The 14,036-nt window shown below is 37.2% G+C and overlaps 1 protein-coding gene across 2 annotated transcripts; it reads right to left on the bottom strand.

Moving 5' to 3' along the window:
* Positions 1 to 422: 422 nt before the first annotated feature.
* LOC135587046 (aspartic proteinase-like protein 1) lies at positions 423 to 14,036 on the bottom strand. 2 transcript variants are annotated; one of them, XM_065171959.1, is made up of 11 exons: positions 13,462 to 14,036; positions 10,668 to 10,803; positions 8,264 to 8,496; positions 7,916 to 8,143; positions 6,818 to 6,956; positions 6,666 to 6,739; positions 6,478 to 6,577; positions 5,551 to 5,614; positions 5,368 to 5,439; positions 2,189 to 4,817; positions 423 to 2,115 (listed from the first exon to the last, which is right to left on the bottom strand). In XM_065171959.1, the coding sequence occupies exons 1-10, from the start codon at positions 13,761 to 13,763 to the stop codon at positions 4,579 to 4,581; spliced, it is 1,587 nt and encodes a 528-aa protein (XP_065028031.1). In that variant the 5' UTR covers positions 13,764 to 14,036; the 3' UTR covers positions 423 to 2,115; positions 2,189 to 4,578. The 2 variants fall into 2 exon arrangements, with proteins under 2 accessions (XP_065028031.1, XP_065028032.1); XM_065171960.1 differs by having other exon boundaries at positions 3,812 to 4,817.

Genomic DNA, 14,036 nt, shown 5'->3' with positions numbered 1-14,036 from the left:
TCTCTTAATACAATTAAAATGTTACTATAAAAAATTGGATACAATCAACCAAGATATACAATACCGTATCATACGGTACAACACAGACGTATCGTAAGGTATACCAAGATTTACTGTGCGATGTAGCATGATTCGTTCGATAACGAACGGTCCACATACCGATATATTGTCAGACCGATACGTACCGCTCGATACAAGCAATACCATTCGAAGTTACATACCATGCAACCAACAACGTAACTCAAATTCAATAATAAGTCTGTGAATTGGCTAGATATGGTAGAAACATAACACAAAAGCTTGATATTTTTGTTACCTTTCCTAAGTAATTGACTTCCCCCAAACTCCACTTTCTGGGACATCAGCATATATGAATCAGCATTCTTTTGTTGTAGAAAAAGATAAATAGAGGAAAAATCCCAAAAATCAACATGGAAGTTCTACTCTAATAAACTCTTGGAGAATTTAAATTGTCACAAATGTAAAATGATTAAGTTTAGGTCAGCATGCATTAGGTTTACACTTTTGTCTCGAGGAAGCACTTGCAATCCTAGTTTTCCACAACAACGTGGTGCTTTCCCCGCACAGCAGCAACATAGGAATCATATTGAGCAATAAATTTCTCCTTGGGTAGCAGGAAAAGGAATTTGTTTCTGAACGTCTCTTCAGATAGCAGGATGACAGATAGCAGGTCATGTCCTTTATCCAGCAATTTATTCGGATCAAGAAAATTCAGAACTTCATATCGAGGTCTCAACCTCTTCTCCAAGCTATATGTAAGAAGCACCGGACGGCAAATGATATATGTCAGCTCACAACCAGCTTCCTTCATCAGGAATGTCATCTTGTCACATAAGGTCTTCTTTGACAAAGACCAAATGGATGGATGCTTCCTGAATGCAGCAACGCAATCTGGTTGGGACCACCCATAGCTGATCAGGGTTGCAAAGGTAGCATCAAGCCTGGACCTGCTAAGGGTCACGACTGTTAAAAGTGCACGAGGGAACGTTTTACAGTCACGTGACACACCCAACTCCTCAACATGTTTGATCGCTTCCTTGATACATTTTTCTGTATGACATAAAAAACTTGGTAGTCTCACTACCATCTGCGCGATGTTTTGCTCACTGATGCCACATTCCCTCAAGAGAGATATATTGGGCTCAATCTTTTGAGCCAAGCTAGAAGTAAGGAGAAACATGTTCCTCCTGCAGGCCTTAATTAACCTCTCATTAGAACCAAGAAGTGACCTCCAGAAGTTGATCCTTGGTTGGATATCTCACGAAAATGGAGCAGACCCGGACATGATGAAACCAGCTGAACTATTTCAGTGTCAGAAAATCTCATGTCCTGCAAAGATCTTATCTTCGGCTTCTGGACAGTCTCTAAGTTAGCACGTAGAAACCTGGGTTCCCTCTGGGTAAGCTTCAAGACTTGTGCATCACTCCAACCGCTCTGCTTAAAGAACTCAATGGAAAGACTTGAACTTGAAAGTTCTTTTTCACAGATGCCATCCTTGGCCCTTTTTGCAGCCTCTTTTGAGGAAAGTTCACATGACTCAAGGGGGTCGACCAACGTAAAGTTGGATCTATGATTTAAACTGTGCTCTTCGGCAGTGGAAAAGCTAAACAGACTGCAGAGTTGAGAGGAGGAAAGATGGATGTTGGACTTGTTACAAGAGAGAAGGCACACGAGCCTCTTCTGCACCGAAAACATTAGTCTTTTGAGGCAGTATCCTGTACCGTTTGCAGAAAAATACAAGAAAAGTAATCTTATTTCTGCCCTCTCCAAGTCCAAATTCCTCTTCTACCTCAAATCAAGGATGTTGAAAACTTTCAACTAATCATCTGTCTCAGACAACATTCCTTTACCACTCATGTTAATCCACATGCATTCAGTTCCAATCAGCCATTTCTTTCAGAGATAAGTCTCTAAATGGTGTTTGAGAGTTGATAAAGAGTACCTATGATTAGTTACTTATTATCATGCTCACATCCAAGCAATTCTCCACCACTGAAATAATGGCATCATATAACAACAGCACACAAACACAATCTTCCACTTATTTTTCGATTGTAGTTGGTGCATTCATACACTACCAAGCATCCTATATCCCTGTAGCAATTTAAAAACCATATCAAATGTATCTTCATCAAATATGCTGCATAAGAGTGGCAAAGGCATTTACCATGTTGATCGTATACAGACGATGCTCATGTTTATACTTGTAGGTTGAACATCAACAACTTGCAAATGGTACTAAAGAATTCAGAATAACAGGAAGATGCATAATGTTTTCTCTAACATCAGATTCAGCAATGTCCTATAACTAAAACCTGGAACATTTCAAATGAGCACTTCCAGAATAATTGATCCATTTCATCAAGAATGTAGAGAGATGATCTAGTTATAAGTCTTGCAAGACTGGTAAGTAGAAAAGATACTGTTGAATTAATTAACAACAGTAATTTGTGAGGTTCAACATGCTAAAAAAGGCATTGTTGATGATGATGAGCAACTTGACAGAAAAAAAAAAACATAGCTGGAAGACCAGAGAAAGGCAATAAATATTCTGAAAAATGAATAAAGAGATAAGAAAACTGCCTCAATCAAGAAATGCTACTAGTTTATTTGGTTCTTTGCTGATAAAGGAAATTAATTTATGAGAAAGACTGCTCATGTAAATAACTTCAACTACAGTTAAAAAATTATATGTTGCGTCAGCTACATATCATTAATGAAGAATAAAAAAGCCTATATCAGTGAGAATTTGACAATAAAACCAGCATGTGCAAACGACCAAAATAATAACAGAAGCCATGATGTTCAAACAATTCATGATCATCCATATGGATCTTTTGCATCATTGAACTCTGAATAAGAAAATATCTGTAGTTAAATTAAGAGCATTAATATCTCTTTCTATTGTCACCTGCAAAATCTCCTTCAAATCACCAATTAAACCAGCAAATACAAGATTTAACAATCCAAATATAGGCAGGCCTTTGTGTTTTGAGGTATGAACTAGCCTCAAGTAGCGAAGATAGTTGCTTTCAGCACTACAGCAGAGAACACGCTATGCTGACGTCAAGGTGTAAGGTTATACCTAACCAAATACATTGAGATTTTGAGTCTATTTTCGGGTTTGGAAATCAAGTCAAATTCTAGTTGTTGACTCAACTTGTCCTTTATATTGAGTCGAGTCCTTTGTATCATTTGGGGTTTTGTGTTGAAATTTTCTGATGTGCTTGAAAAGGAAACTGCAATGCAGTAAACATAATAAGAAAACTAAGAGGTTTGATGAACCAAACGCTTCAGCAAAATAAGCAGTTTCTGTTGAGAGAGCTTCTTTTGGGAAACCTAGTCAGATTAGTATTATCTTAGGTATATTTTTAATTAAAATGCTTCACATGAGGAATAGTCAGACTTGTGCATGATTCTATTGACAAATAATTATGATTTTCTTTGGACAGTGACCCAATTATAGTCTCTTGTTCTATGTTTTCCGTGCTTTCCTTTTCTCTAAGACTTCCCCAATTCTCTTTGCTCTCTGTAAAAGCAGCACTTCTCCTGCTGTCTATCTTAACAACCGTATTTAACTTGCATACTGTGACTTGCTATTTCTTTAAAGTATGCTCATGGCAAGATGCTGACCGTTTGTTCGGAGGGTAGCGGGTAACTATCAGGGAGTAGGAAAGGGGAGGGGAAGATGTATAGAGAGGGCGAAGCGGGGTGTAGAGGAGGGAGGGGAAGGGATTGTGTAACAGGCGAAGGAGGAAGAGGAGGAGGAGAATGTGTAAGAGAGAGATACCGGGCGCCGTCACCGTTCGCCGACGGAGAGGAAACCGCAGCATCCACCGTTTGCCGAGGAAAACGCCGCAGCGATAAGAGCTCGATGGAGGAAGATGCCACCGCTGCTGCCGCCTTTCGCCAAGGAAAACGCCGCAGTCGCGGTCGCTGTGGAGAAGGAGACAGTTTCACCTCTGACGTTTAGGGCACGGGTGCGAAGTTGAGGATGCCGTTCTCATCTGGTTCAATCGAACCAGAGATCCAAATTGACTTGACTTGGGCTAGACCAAACCTTAATCAGACGGGCTCCTGGGCCGCATCCGGTTGAACACGCCCGTCCGGCCCACTTATCGGGCGCTCAGTGACTTCAATTGCTTCAGCTATTAATCTAAATCAGTGAGAATTTGCCAATAAAACTAACAAGTGCAAACAATAACAATAATATCAAAAGACATAATATCCGGACTAACTTTTTGTGAAGATAAACAAGATTTATCAAATAATATTAAATCTTGTATTAATTTCTGATATATTCTTTTAATTATTAATCTCTGATAAATTTCTCTATTTGATTTCGGATTTTTCATCTCTCACTACCCAACCCCAACATGTGAACATGTGAATTAGTATCATCCACCAGGCAATATGTGAATTGATAACAGAGACACTTAATGGAGAATATAGTGGACAACAGCCCCAAGAATCCAATGACCACAAAAACACATTGGATAACGGAAAGCCATGAACCGAGATTTACAACACTATTTATGTATTTTAGATCCAAGACTATCACCCGATGGCAAATACAGCGAGTTGAGTCAGTAGCAACAACAGACAGTACCAGGCATTCAACCCTTGGGAAACAGACGATGAGTTAGCAGGGAGAGCCCGCCCGGCAACCGCAGGAGAAATGGCACGGGCATTGTTAGGAAAGCTATGTTGTTCGTTCGTCGGCAAAGGATTCTCAGGCCTGTTACATGGTGGTGAACCCAATGGCATCCTCCTGCTGTTGTCAAGATCATGATGACCTGTCTCCATGCAAGGAAAATATGGTGAATAAATAAGGTTGTATTTACTTCCTCTGTAATAAACTTATGGGACTCTAGACAGTATATCATGCATGAACACAACAATACCATCATGCTTATAACAATCTAATGAGAGAAACATGAAGAATAGACAGTGTTGCGTTTGTCAACCAAAAACTATTGCCTTAATTTAGCATTTGGGAGAGTGATATTGTATCCATGGGAGCTCGTCTGGTCTAGGAAGGCTAATGTGCAGAGAATCCAAACAAGTATAATTCCGGTCAAATAAACCCATTGCCAGTCATGTCTTGGATGGACATCTACTGCATGTGATAAGCAATAAATACAACAGTATCTCAACGACCACAAGAATACTGGTAAGCCTTTGTAAATCTAATAGAAGTGACATCATTATGTAGCATCTGAAGTATTCGTTAACACAAGACTCACCAATGTCAAGATGCATTACCATATTGATCTGTATTAACCAAAATGGGAAGGATAAAAAGGGTATCTTATCAACTAAAGAATAGACTACAGAATGACTCACAATCAGATCGTGACCATCGCAGCTTCAAGTTCTCTCTATCGAATACCAAATGATATCCCGTCATAAAATTCTCTGCATCCACAATATGAAATCTTTTAGCTGAGAAAGAGAAAATAAATAAGTGAAAATTTATATGGAAGCTAAATTTGTATGGATCAAGTTTTGTGGTTGAAGAATGCTCACGTCCTATGGTGCCAAGACTTTCTTGAGATGACTGAAGAGCTAAGCAAAACACAGCAAGTTCTCCCTGTGAAGGCAAAAAACAATCATCTTATCTCTCTGACCATACATATACAAATTGACAGGCATGTAACCAGAGTAATTTTCTTATGGGCCATTTCACTTATTAACACTAATTTTGCAACAAAGATCCAATCACAAATTTTATAGTACCATCACTTAACAGCAAATGAACCTAGTTACAAATTCGATCGAGATCAACCATAAAATGGTATGTCATCATATGCTCATTTTTTATGATCTAATCAAGTAGTATGTTCTTACTCAGAAATTTAATAATTTAAATAACAACATCTGCTGCTTAGCTTATCAATGTCCTTTACAAAGCATTTGCAGATGATAACTGAGTAGTTATGCAAATATAATATGCCCCACATGGTCTGGACCAGTTTTATACCTCAAAGGTTTAGTTGCAAAAAGTGTTGAGCAATATCCATAAGCTAAAACTGCTCTTGGAACCACATCATCAACTAATTTTTTCATTCACAAAATCCTAGACAATAGAGCAAACAATAGTTACATATGTAGCTTCTGTCTGCACCTAAAGTTGAAAATAACATTGTCCTATTAGGATTGTTATAAAATGAGCAGAAAAAATCTTGAACTTCAAAAAGCCTTTAAGGCCTCTACTCTGTTATATTAGTTTGGGATGACTAATTTCAGTCGCATTAGTTGGAACATTTAACGCCTGTATTTGCTGAACTCAACAAAACCATACAACTATATCAGGAGTAAAACTTATTATTTGTTAAACTATCAGAAATTAGATTAAAAGAGCAGATATACACTTGCTTCAGGACAGAATACTAATGTTTAAACATATCCTGATGATAAAAAAATTAAATAGTATTTAAGTACAAAGTCAGGCACCTCTGTATTATAGAAAGGATAAATAGGATTGATAACCATGAAGCTCTTGTTTCCACCAAATATTAGTTTTACTTTTGGCAGACCAGGCATCCCAAGAGGGCTGTCATCACAAAAAGTAGAACTTGGTTTAAAATGACAAAATAAAGATAGCAAAATGTGCAAAATGATACCCTTACTAAGAAATTCACCTGGCTTCATAACAGTATTCCCAAGGAGATTCATTATTAGTGGCACGCTTTGAGACATTAACTTGTCTGTCGAACTATCCACCAATCCAGGGTCAAGTCAGTGCCTAGACAAAACAACATTTTTCTGACATATAAAAAGAATAAAAAAGTACCTCCAGAGTGACTCTCTTATAGATGTCGTTAGGAAGAAAGGTGAAGGATGATCCACTGTCAATTAGTGCATGAAAGCTGGTTTTCCCAGGACATGAAGATCCCATACAGAAACTCTCCACCGCAATGACATAAGTGTCGCTGAAGCACAAGGCCAAAAGCTAAAATCAACATTATGAAAAGTCAAAACTACCACAACTAGCATCCAGAATAAATTGGGAAAAAGATTAAAGATTAGGGGAAAAATAGTTCACTGTATTGAACTTAAGTCATAAATAAAACCTACAGATGACTTCAATTATCAATATTAATTAGCTAAATATGTTCCCCTACGTTATGCATTGGGCAATAGCAAGGGAGTTGAGGTTGAATCCTATCGGAGGATTGATCCTCAGTCCTATCGCCTCAAAATCGATTCTGGAGGTTCTAAATCGAAAATCAGCTCTATTAAACATGAGTTGAATGTTTGTGTGCATTCATCTAATACTAGTTAAATCACGATCAATCCACTGGACCATTAGTTGAAATAGTCTTGATCATACTTTTGCCTCATGAACACTGTTTAACCAATCGTTTTTTGGTTAGTTTCATAAACATCCAAAAGATATCCAAATCACATAGATAATGTTCAATAGAATTGATCCTGAATTTTGGACCTTTCACAATTGAATTTGTGATAGGATTGAGAGTTGAGACCCAAGCCTCCTGATAGAATTCTTGCTCAGTTCATGTAAAGGAGGATAATTACAAATATTCAGTGCTTTCTTTATAACAGTTTGCTTTATTGTCACTCAATGAGCCTATAAAATTTAAATAAATGATTAAATGCATGGCGAAGAATGAAAGCTCCACTGATTGTCATTCTCATCCACTGACATCCATTATTTGAACATTTTTTCTTTCTTTTTTCCTTTTTAATGGTGCTGATCTGAAACATATGTCTGAATGACAATGTACAACAAACAAAGCAAGAAAAGAGCCTAGGCATTTGCAAGGTATCAAACAAAAAGATTGAACCTAATAACAAATGATGGATCAATGCCCTATAAAATGAATATCTATCCAGGGCGACAAATGATGTGTCACTTAATAAAACTCACTATTTTCCATCCAAGGGAACAAATGGTGTAGACTGTTGGGTGGGCAAGCCTCGATCTCCAAATAGAATTCTTCCAGAGTCATCATCCCGGAAGCACAAGGAAAAAGAGTTTCGTATCAGTCCAGTTCTTGCAAGGGAGCTTGGAACCGAAATGTCTCCAAATCCCAAACCCAGAAGACCATCAGGAGCAATTCCATCCAAATAATCACCACTCTGCTTTCTACCACATCTGAATCAGGAGCAGAAAAAATCTTAAAAAGTAGAAATCTTATAGAAGAAAAGGTCGACAAAAAATACATAAAGAGAAACTCATATCTACTCATTATGCAAAACCTAAAAGTAGACCCACCCTATGATGACCGAAGCCTGCACTGATGCGTGATCCTCACTAGTTGCCAAGTGTAATATATCCTCAACCAACAAACCTGAACTGGATGTATTTTCTGAATAGTAGTTTATCCTGTAAGGGCAAGGCTGTTTTGCACTGCCACAGGTTGAACCCAAACTACATAGTTCATGATTGCATGAGAGATATCTGCTGGTTCTCGATTCAGCTGGACTATACATGCTGAGATTTTTATCCTGCACAATAGATGCTCCATACAGAAAGGAGCACCTGCCAATCAATCATCGGAAATAAGTGCTAAACCTGCTGTTAAATGTAAATAGAATATCCCCTTGTTTTCTGTTTACAACAGCAAAATTACTAATAGACAATGTTGACAAGTTACCAGCTTCTATCACAGGTAAGATCCACCACACAAGTGATCTAACAGTTGTAGCCACAATTATAAGGACCTTTGAAAAATAAAGGCTAATATAAAATAAAGCATGCCAGAACTAAACCACAATTCCTATAGTCAAATAAACCTTTCAAAAAAATTCTATCAATTAAAATCAATATTCAAATTAAAATGAGAGAAGCAAAAATGCTCATACACTTATTTCTGAACTTGAGCACAATCTTTAAGAACTTTGATGAGACCATGAAATGCAAAATCTACACATGATGGAATAAAATATAATTCATATTAAAACTTGGTGCTACAGCTAGAGAGGCTCCTTATAAATCTCTGCTCTTATAGGTCATCTGGTATACGTAAGCATGTATCATATTATAATAAGACTACAGGCTAAACATATCTATTGAGGTTTTCAGAAAACTGTCATGAATCATCTTTTTAAGCTATGAGGCTTACCAAGGTACTCTTTTGTTGAAGTCTAAATATGAGAAGGGGCAATCTTATGTGAAAGGGTTACTGAAGTTCTTTATAAGCATAAGAGTAGTGAACAATGCAGGTCCAGGATAATGGAGAAAATCAAGGTAGCCTCCATGAACTGCATCATCAAATTCAAAATAATAAAGAAAACATATAATAAGTGTAAATTAATCCCGTATGCACAAACTAATTGTCACTAATATTAAATAATGGCTAAGACATTTAAGGCAACAGATCCAAGGCAATTATGCAGAAATATGGTAGCCCAATAGTACTTAAATCTTGTCTGTACATCAATTTCATTGCAGAAAAATAAAACTTCTATAGTAAGTTTCTTATGGTGTCTGTAAGACTTCTTAATATGCATCTCAGTTGGTTGTTGTTTAGACAGTTGTAAAGTGTTTCCACATAATATGGAGAATGCACTTAATTTGATATTCTCCTGATTTACTTCTTAAATATATTTAGAGTATTATTCTGAAAGGTGAGTTTATAAGCTCCTATAAGTAGTTAATCATCTTGAAGTTGTCTAAAGGTGTAGTGGTACTACTGTCTGTATGCAAAACTTTGTTATATAAGAACTTTCAGAAACAATAAGAATACTCAACTTTGAATACACAAAATTATTAACCTAAATAAGAGATTTAAAACATGAGCATATTCTTATCATTGTGAAGAACCACTTTATATTGTCGTTATTAAATAATGCATATAGTTAAAAAAGCAAATATTGTTAAAAAAATACAGTTAAAATAAAAGTGGAGTTTCTCTCTTTTAATATGCTACAGTGGAAATACATTATTATCGCAGATGACCATCGCCTCAATAATGGAAATTTGGGTGAGGATGGAGACAGATCAGAAAGAAGAGCAAACTGCATCCTTAGCTACTTAATTTTGTGAAAGAAATCCAACAACTCTGTATGTTGAAGCCAACAACATTTGCTCTCTTTTGTTGCTTAGTGAAATTCTTTCTATAATATTTTCTAAGGCAGAATTATATATAGTTGCAACTTGCAATTATTACTAAAAAAATAATATTTCTTTGTTGCAATTAAACCCCATAGGTTTGTGCTTGCTAATTTTAGTTACTGAGCTATACTGCTCTATAACAACAAAAGAACATATGATCATCAAATTCTGATCATTCAACATAATGACCTAATAGTTGCTGCCTACTGATCCATTTAACTAGGTATTCTTGCTGTTCTCCATTTCATTTCTGTGGCCACTTCTTGAACCTCTGAAGGAAAGAAGGCCATCATACGTACATATTATTGAAAAAAAAGAAGAATTTTTTGAACTTTCAAAGGGTTATAAATAAAAAAATGAAATAAGGATACTACATTGTCATAATTTCTTATACAAATAGGACAAGAAATCAGGTGGGATGGATCAAAGTACACAAAACAATAGAAAGAAGATAGAGACACAATCATAAACCAAAAAGCAATCCAGTAATATATAAGAAATCCAAAGGCAATGGCATTTCTTTCATGACAATAACCCAAAGCCAAAGCAGATGTTTGCCTACCAAACTGCCATGATAACCAGACAAAGGAGCACATTGTATGCAATCACATGGGATCCAAAGCAGGTCACTTCCAGCATCCAAAGCGACAAGAAAGGAAACATTAGGAGTTCCTATATTGATCCATGTGTAGTGTAACCTGCCAATCAGAAATAAAAATGAAACATTCCGAAACAATTAGCAGTATCCCACTAATTAGTAATGTGAATATCATAAATATGGATACAGGTAATACGATGGTGACCAGTTTGCACTAAATAAAACACATGAAATAAACTGCTTCATCAAATATAGACACCAATAAAAGAAAAAAATATCTGCCTAGACAAACAAATGGAAGAAAATAATGAGAAAAATGAAGACTACAATTTATGAATGCTAAAATAAATGGGGCAAAAAGAAGAAACACATGGACCCTTTGCAAGTGACTAGATAACTGCTTAAATATATAATATGTGGAAAGTACTTCACAAAGAAAAGGGCACCAACCAGAGAGAGGGAACAGCATGTAGAATACAAAACGTGCTGGTTGATGCCATTCTTGTCCGAGTTTGTTTAGACAAACCAAATGAGACGATTAACTTATTCATATTTTACCGGAAGCAGATAGACATTCTTGAGATTCGGCTCAGAAGCTCGCAAAAGGAAGATTTAAGGTACTACCCGAATGATTTTTAACTCATTTCTATGATTCCCTAGATTCCTAAAATCTCCATCAACTGAATAAGAGTACACCTTCACGCATTCAACAGTAGCAATGAACAATCAATCACTGATTTTCTATCTAAGAAAATCAAAAGACTGCAGACTCTGGTAATTACCTGATTGCTACCAGCTGGAACTCTGTCAGCAAACAAACCAAACACATATCCATTGAATTTCAAGCAAATAACTAGTCAGCTATGAGTCATTTCCAGAAGCAACACACAAGCAAGATTTTTATCTGTAACAATTGTAACCAGCAACTTGCTAAAGTTCGCCCACCGCTCACAGTTACATTGTCCTATATAACTGGAAACATTACAAACAAGCTAAGAAGAACCAAACATCTACAAAGTCTCTGTCATGCAATTGAACCTCTGATTTACAATATCTATTGGCATTCATAATGATACTGATGACTAAGTGCTTGTTTAAGGGGGCATATCATGGTTGAGTGCAATATCTGCTATTAAACCAGACTAGTTTAAAATGTACGGCCATCCTAATTAAAATCAGCAATATTTGGATATGGATACATTTTGTAACTTTTGACTTACATAGCAGCTCTGTCAATGATTTATCAGAATAACAGATACCATAGATATCTAAGGAAGATTTCTTAGATACCTTCTGTGATGGTCTGCTCTCTACATATTAAACTTTCTAATTGGGAAAAATGGATGGATGACTCTACAATTTAGTGAAATTCAAAATGAATTATAATCATAATTTGTAAATCATGTATTTAATTACATTTTATTAAGTCCTCTATTATATATTTGGATGTTTTGTTGCAAATTTGGACTCTAATAATTTATTTTCATGATTTATAACTACATGTGCTGATATCCATGTTTCACAGAGTGTACAAGAAAATTCTTGTTCCAAATGCTTTAATGGGGAAGATTTAAGATTTGTTCTCTTAGGTGCTCTCTATAGTCTCACTCCTGAGACAGATTTATTGTAAGAGGTCTGTTTATGAGGAATTTTGGACTCAGAACTCACTATCGAGTCAACGATTGGCTTCAAAGTATTAATGCCATTTTGCAAGGATCATGATAATGCTTTATGAATCAGGGCTAATTTCCTCACAATTCCAGCATAATATTAAATTCTAGACATTTAATTACTCTCAAATGAATTATTTATGGTACATTCACATGACTTGCATAAAGGAAATCAATCAACATGAGGATTGTTATGAACCAATCATTTCCATGAAGGGAAAATAACAAAATAAAATGAGACCTTTATAAGTCAGTCACACCCCTGATAAAAACAACTTATCATAATCTTTTTACAAAGGAACCAGTCCTTGTTCTGTAATAGGATTGCTACAAAAGACTGCCGATCACAGACCTCATATAACAAGAGGAAAAAGGAAAATCATAAAAAGCTCACAGGAGGCCATCTACATTTATAACTAACCTAATGATTTTTTTACTATCTGAATCCCATATATTGCTTCTCCAGGAACGCATCACATGACAGCCACAGCAAACACGACAAGACTCGCAATGCAGGTTGCATAATGCAAACGTATGAACATATTCCTAAACATACAAAGTCCTATTTGTTTTAATAGACACATTCATTAGAGGAAAAACCCTTCACAAGCATTAATTTAAAAATCAAGTTACAATTAATAACCACCACAGCAGTCCTAATTAACTTATTTAGAATCCAAACTATTATCCCTCAGACGATTCTGCTTTAGCGTTTCTCTGGTAATTAAGCACAGGTAGAATGAAGCGTAAGAGAATTCTGGCTTTCTTAATATAAGAAGAGAAGATCTGATGATCCAAGTGCCTGAGGCTAAATTAGTGACTTAGCTCAAAATCTCGTTTATCTTGATATAAGTATTCAAGTGAGGAAAAACCCTTTAAGAACTTGAAATTTAGAAATGAAATTACAAGTAGTAACCACAAACTGTCCCTTTCTAACTCATGCAGACCCAAATCAATTATCATTGGCTCTCAGGTAATTTAAATACAAGAATCACATAGTTCTTCTTCTTTGTTTCTTAGGAGAGTCTGATGGCTCAAATGCATGAGAGAAAAAAGAAGGGGCTCCAGAAATTAGCGTTTCAACTCACCATCCGAAGTCATTTCCAAGCGACAACGTCTCGCTCCCCTCGGAGGGGAACAACATCTGGTACCGGGCACCAAGCCGCCGCTTCCGCCGCAGGAGATCGCTCCTCGCCAGCATCTGGTAGTACTCCTTGCTTCGCCGCGTCGGCCACCGCTCCCCGCCTCCTCCGCCGATGCGGGACGCCGCCGCGGCCCGCGCCTCATCAGAGAACCTGTGGACGAGTTTCGCGGAGAGCGCGAACGAGTGGGCTTTCCACACCAAGCAGCTCGCGACGACCAAAGAGATCAAGAAACACGCTCTCGCCATGGCCCGAGGCGGCCTAGATCCGACGTTAGGAGCTCAAATGGGGGTCAATCTAAGGTACAATGAGGCTGAGGCAACAGCGGTCGGCAGCGAGATCACAAATGGAGCGAGATCTGAGCCAACGAGACGCGACTGGGGGAAAACACGGGTCTGGCGTCGCGCAGAAAGGTAGGGTTTTGTGGAAGAGAGGGAGGGGTTTCGATCGAGGGATTGGGGCTTCGCTTTTTAGGAGCGCTCAGGTTTCGGCGAAAGCGAGAGGGAGAGAGCAGAGCGGGC

The sequence above is a fragment of the Musa acuminata genome, chromosome BXJ3-10 (assembly GCF_036884655.1).
Source record: "Musa acuminata AAA Group cultivar baxijiao chromosome BXJ3-10, Cavendish_Baxijiao_AAA, whole genome shotgun sequence".
Classification (NCBI taxonomy): Eukaryota; Viridiplantae; Streptophyta; class Magnoliopsida; order Zingiberales; family Musaceae; genus Musa; species Musa acuminata.
Note: the sequence above shows the minus strand (reverse complement) of the source record. Positions and strands in the feature narration are given on the sequence as shown.

Coding starts and splice junctions, on each gene's coding strand:
- LOC135587046 (XM_065171959.1), bottom strand. CDS start 13,763: ATGGCGAGAGCGTGTTTCTTGATCTCTTTGGTCGTCGCGAGCTGCTTG. Junction 6,957..7,915: donor GTTCCCTTGGATGGAAAATA/GTGAGTTTTATT, acceptor CTTGTGCTTCAG/CGACACTTATGTCATTGCGG. Junction 4,818..5,367: donor GCGATGGTCACGATCTGATT/GTGAGTCATTCT, acceptor GCATGGAGACAG/GTCATCATGATCTTGACAAC.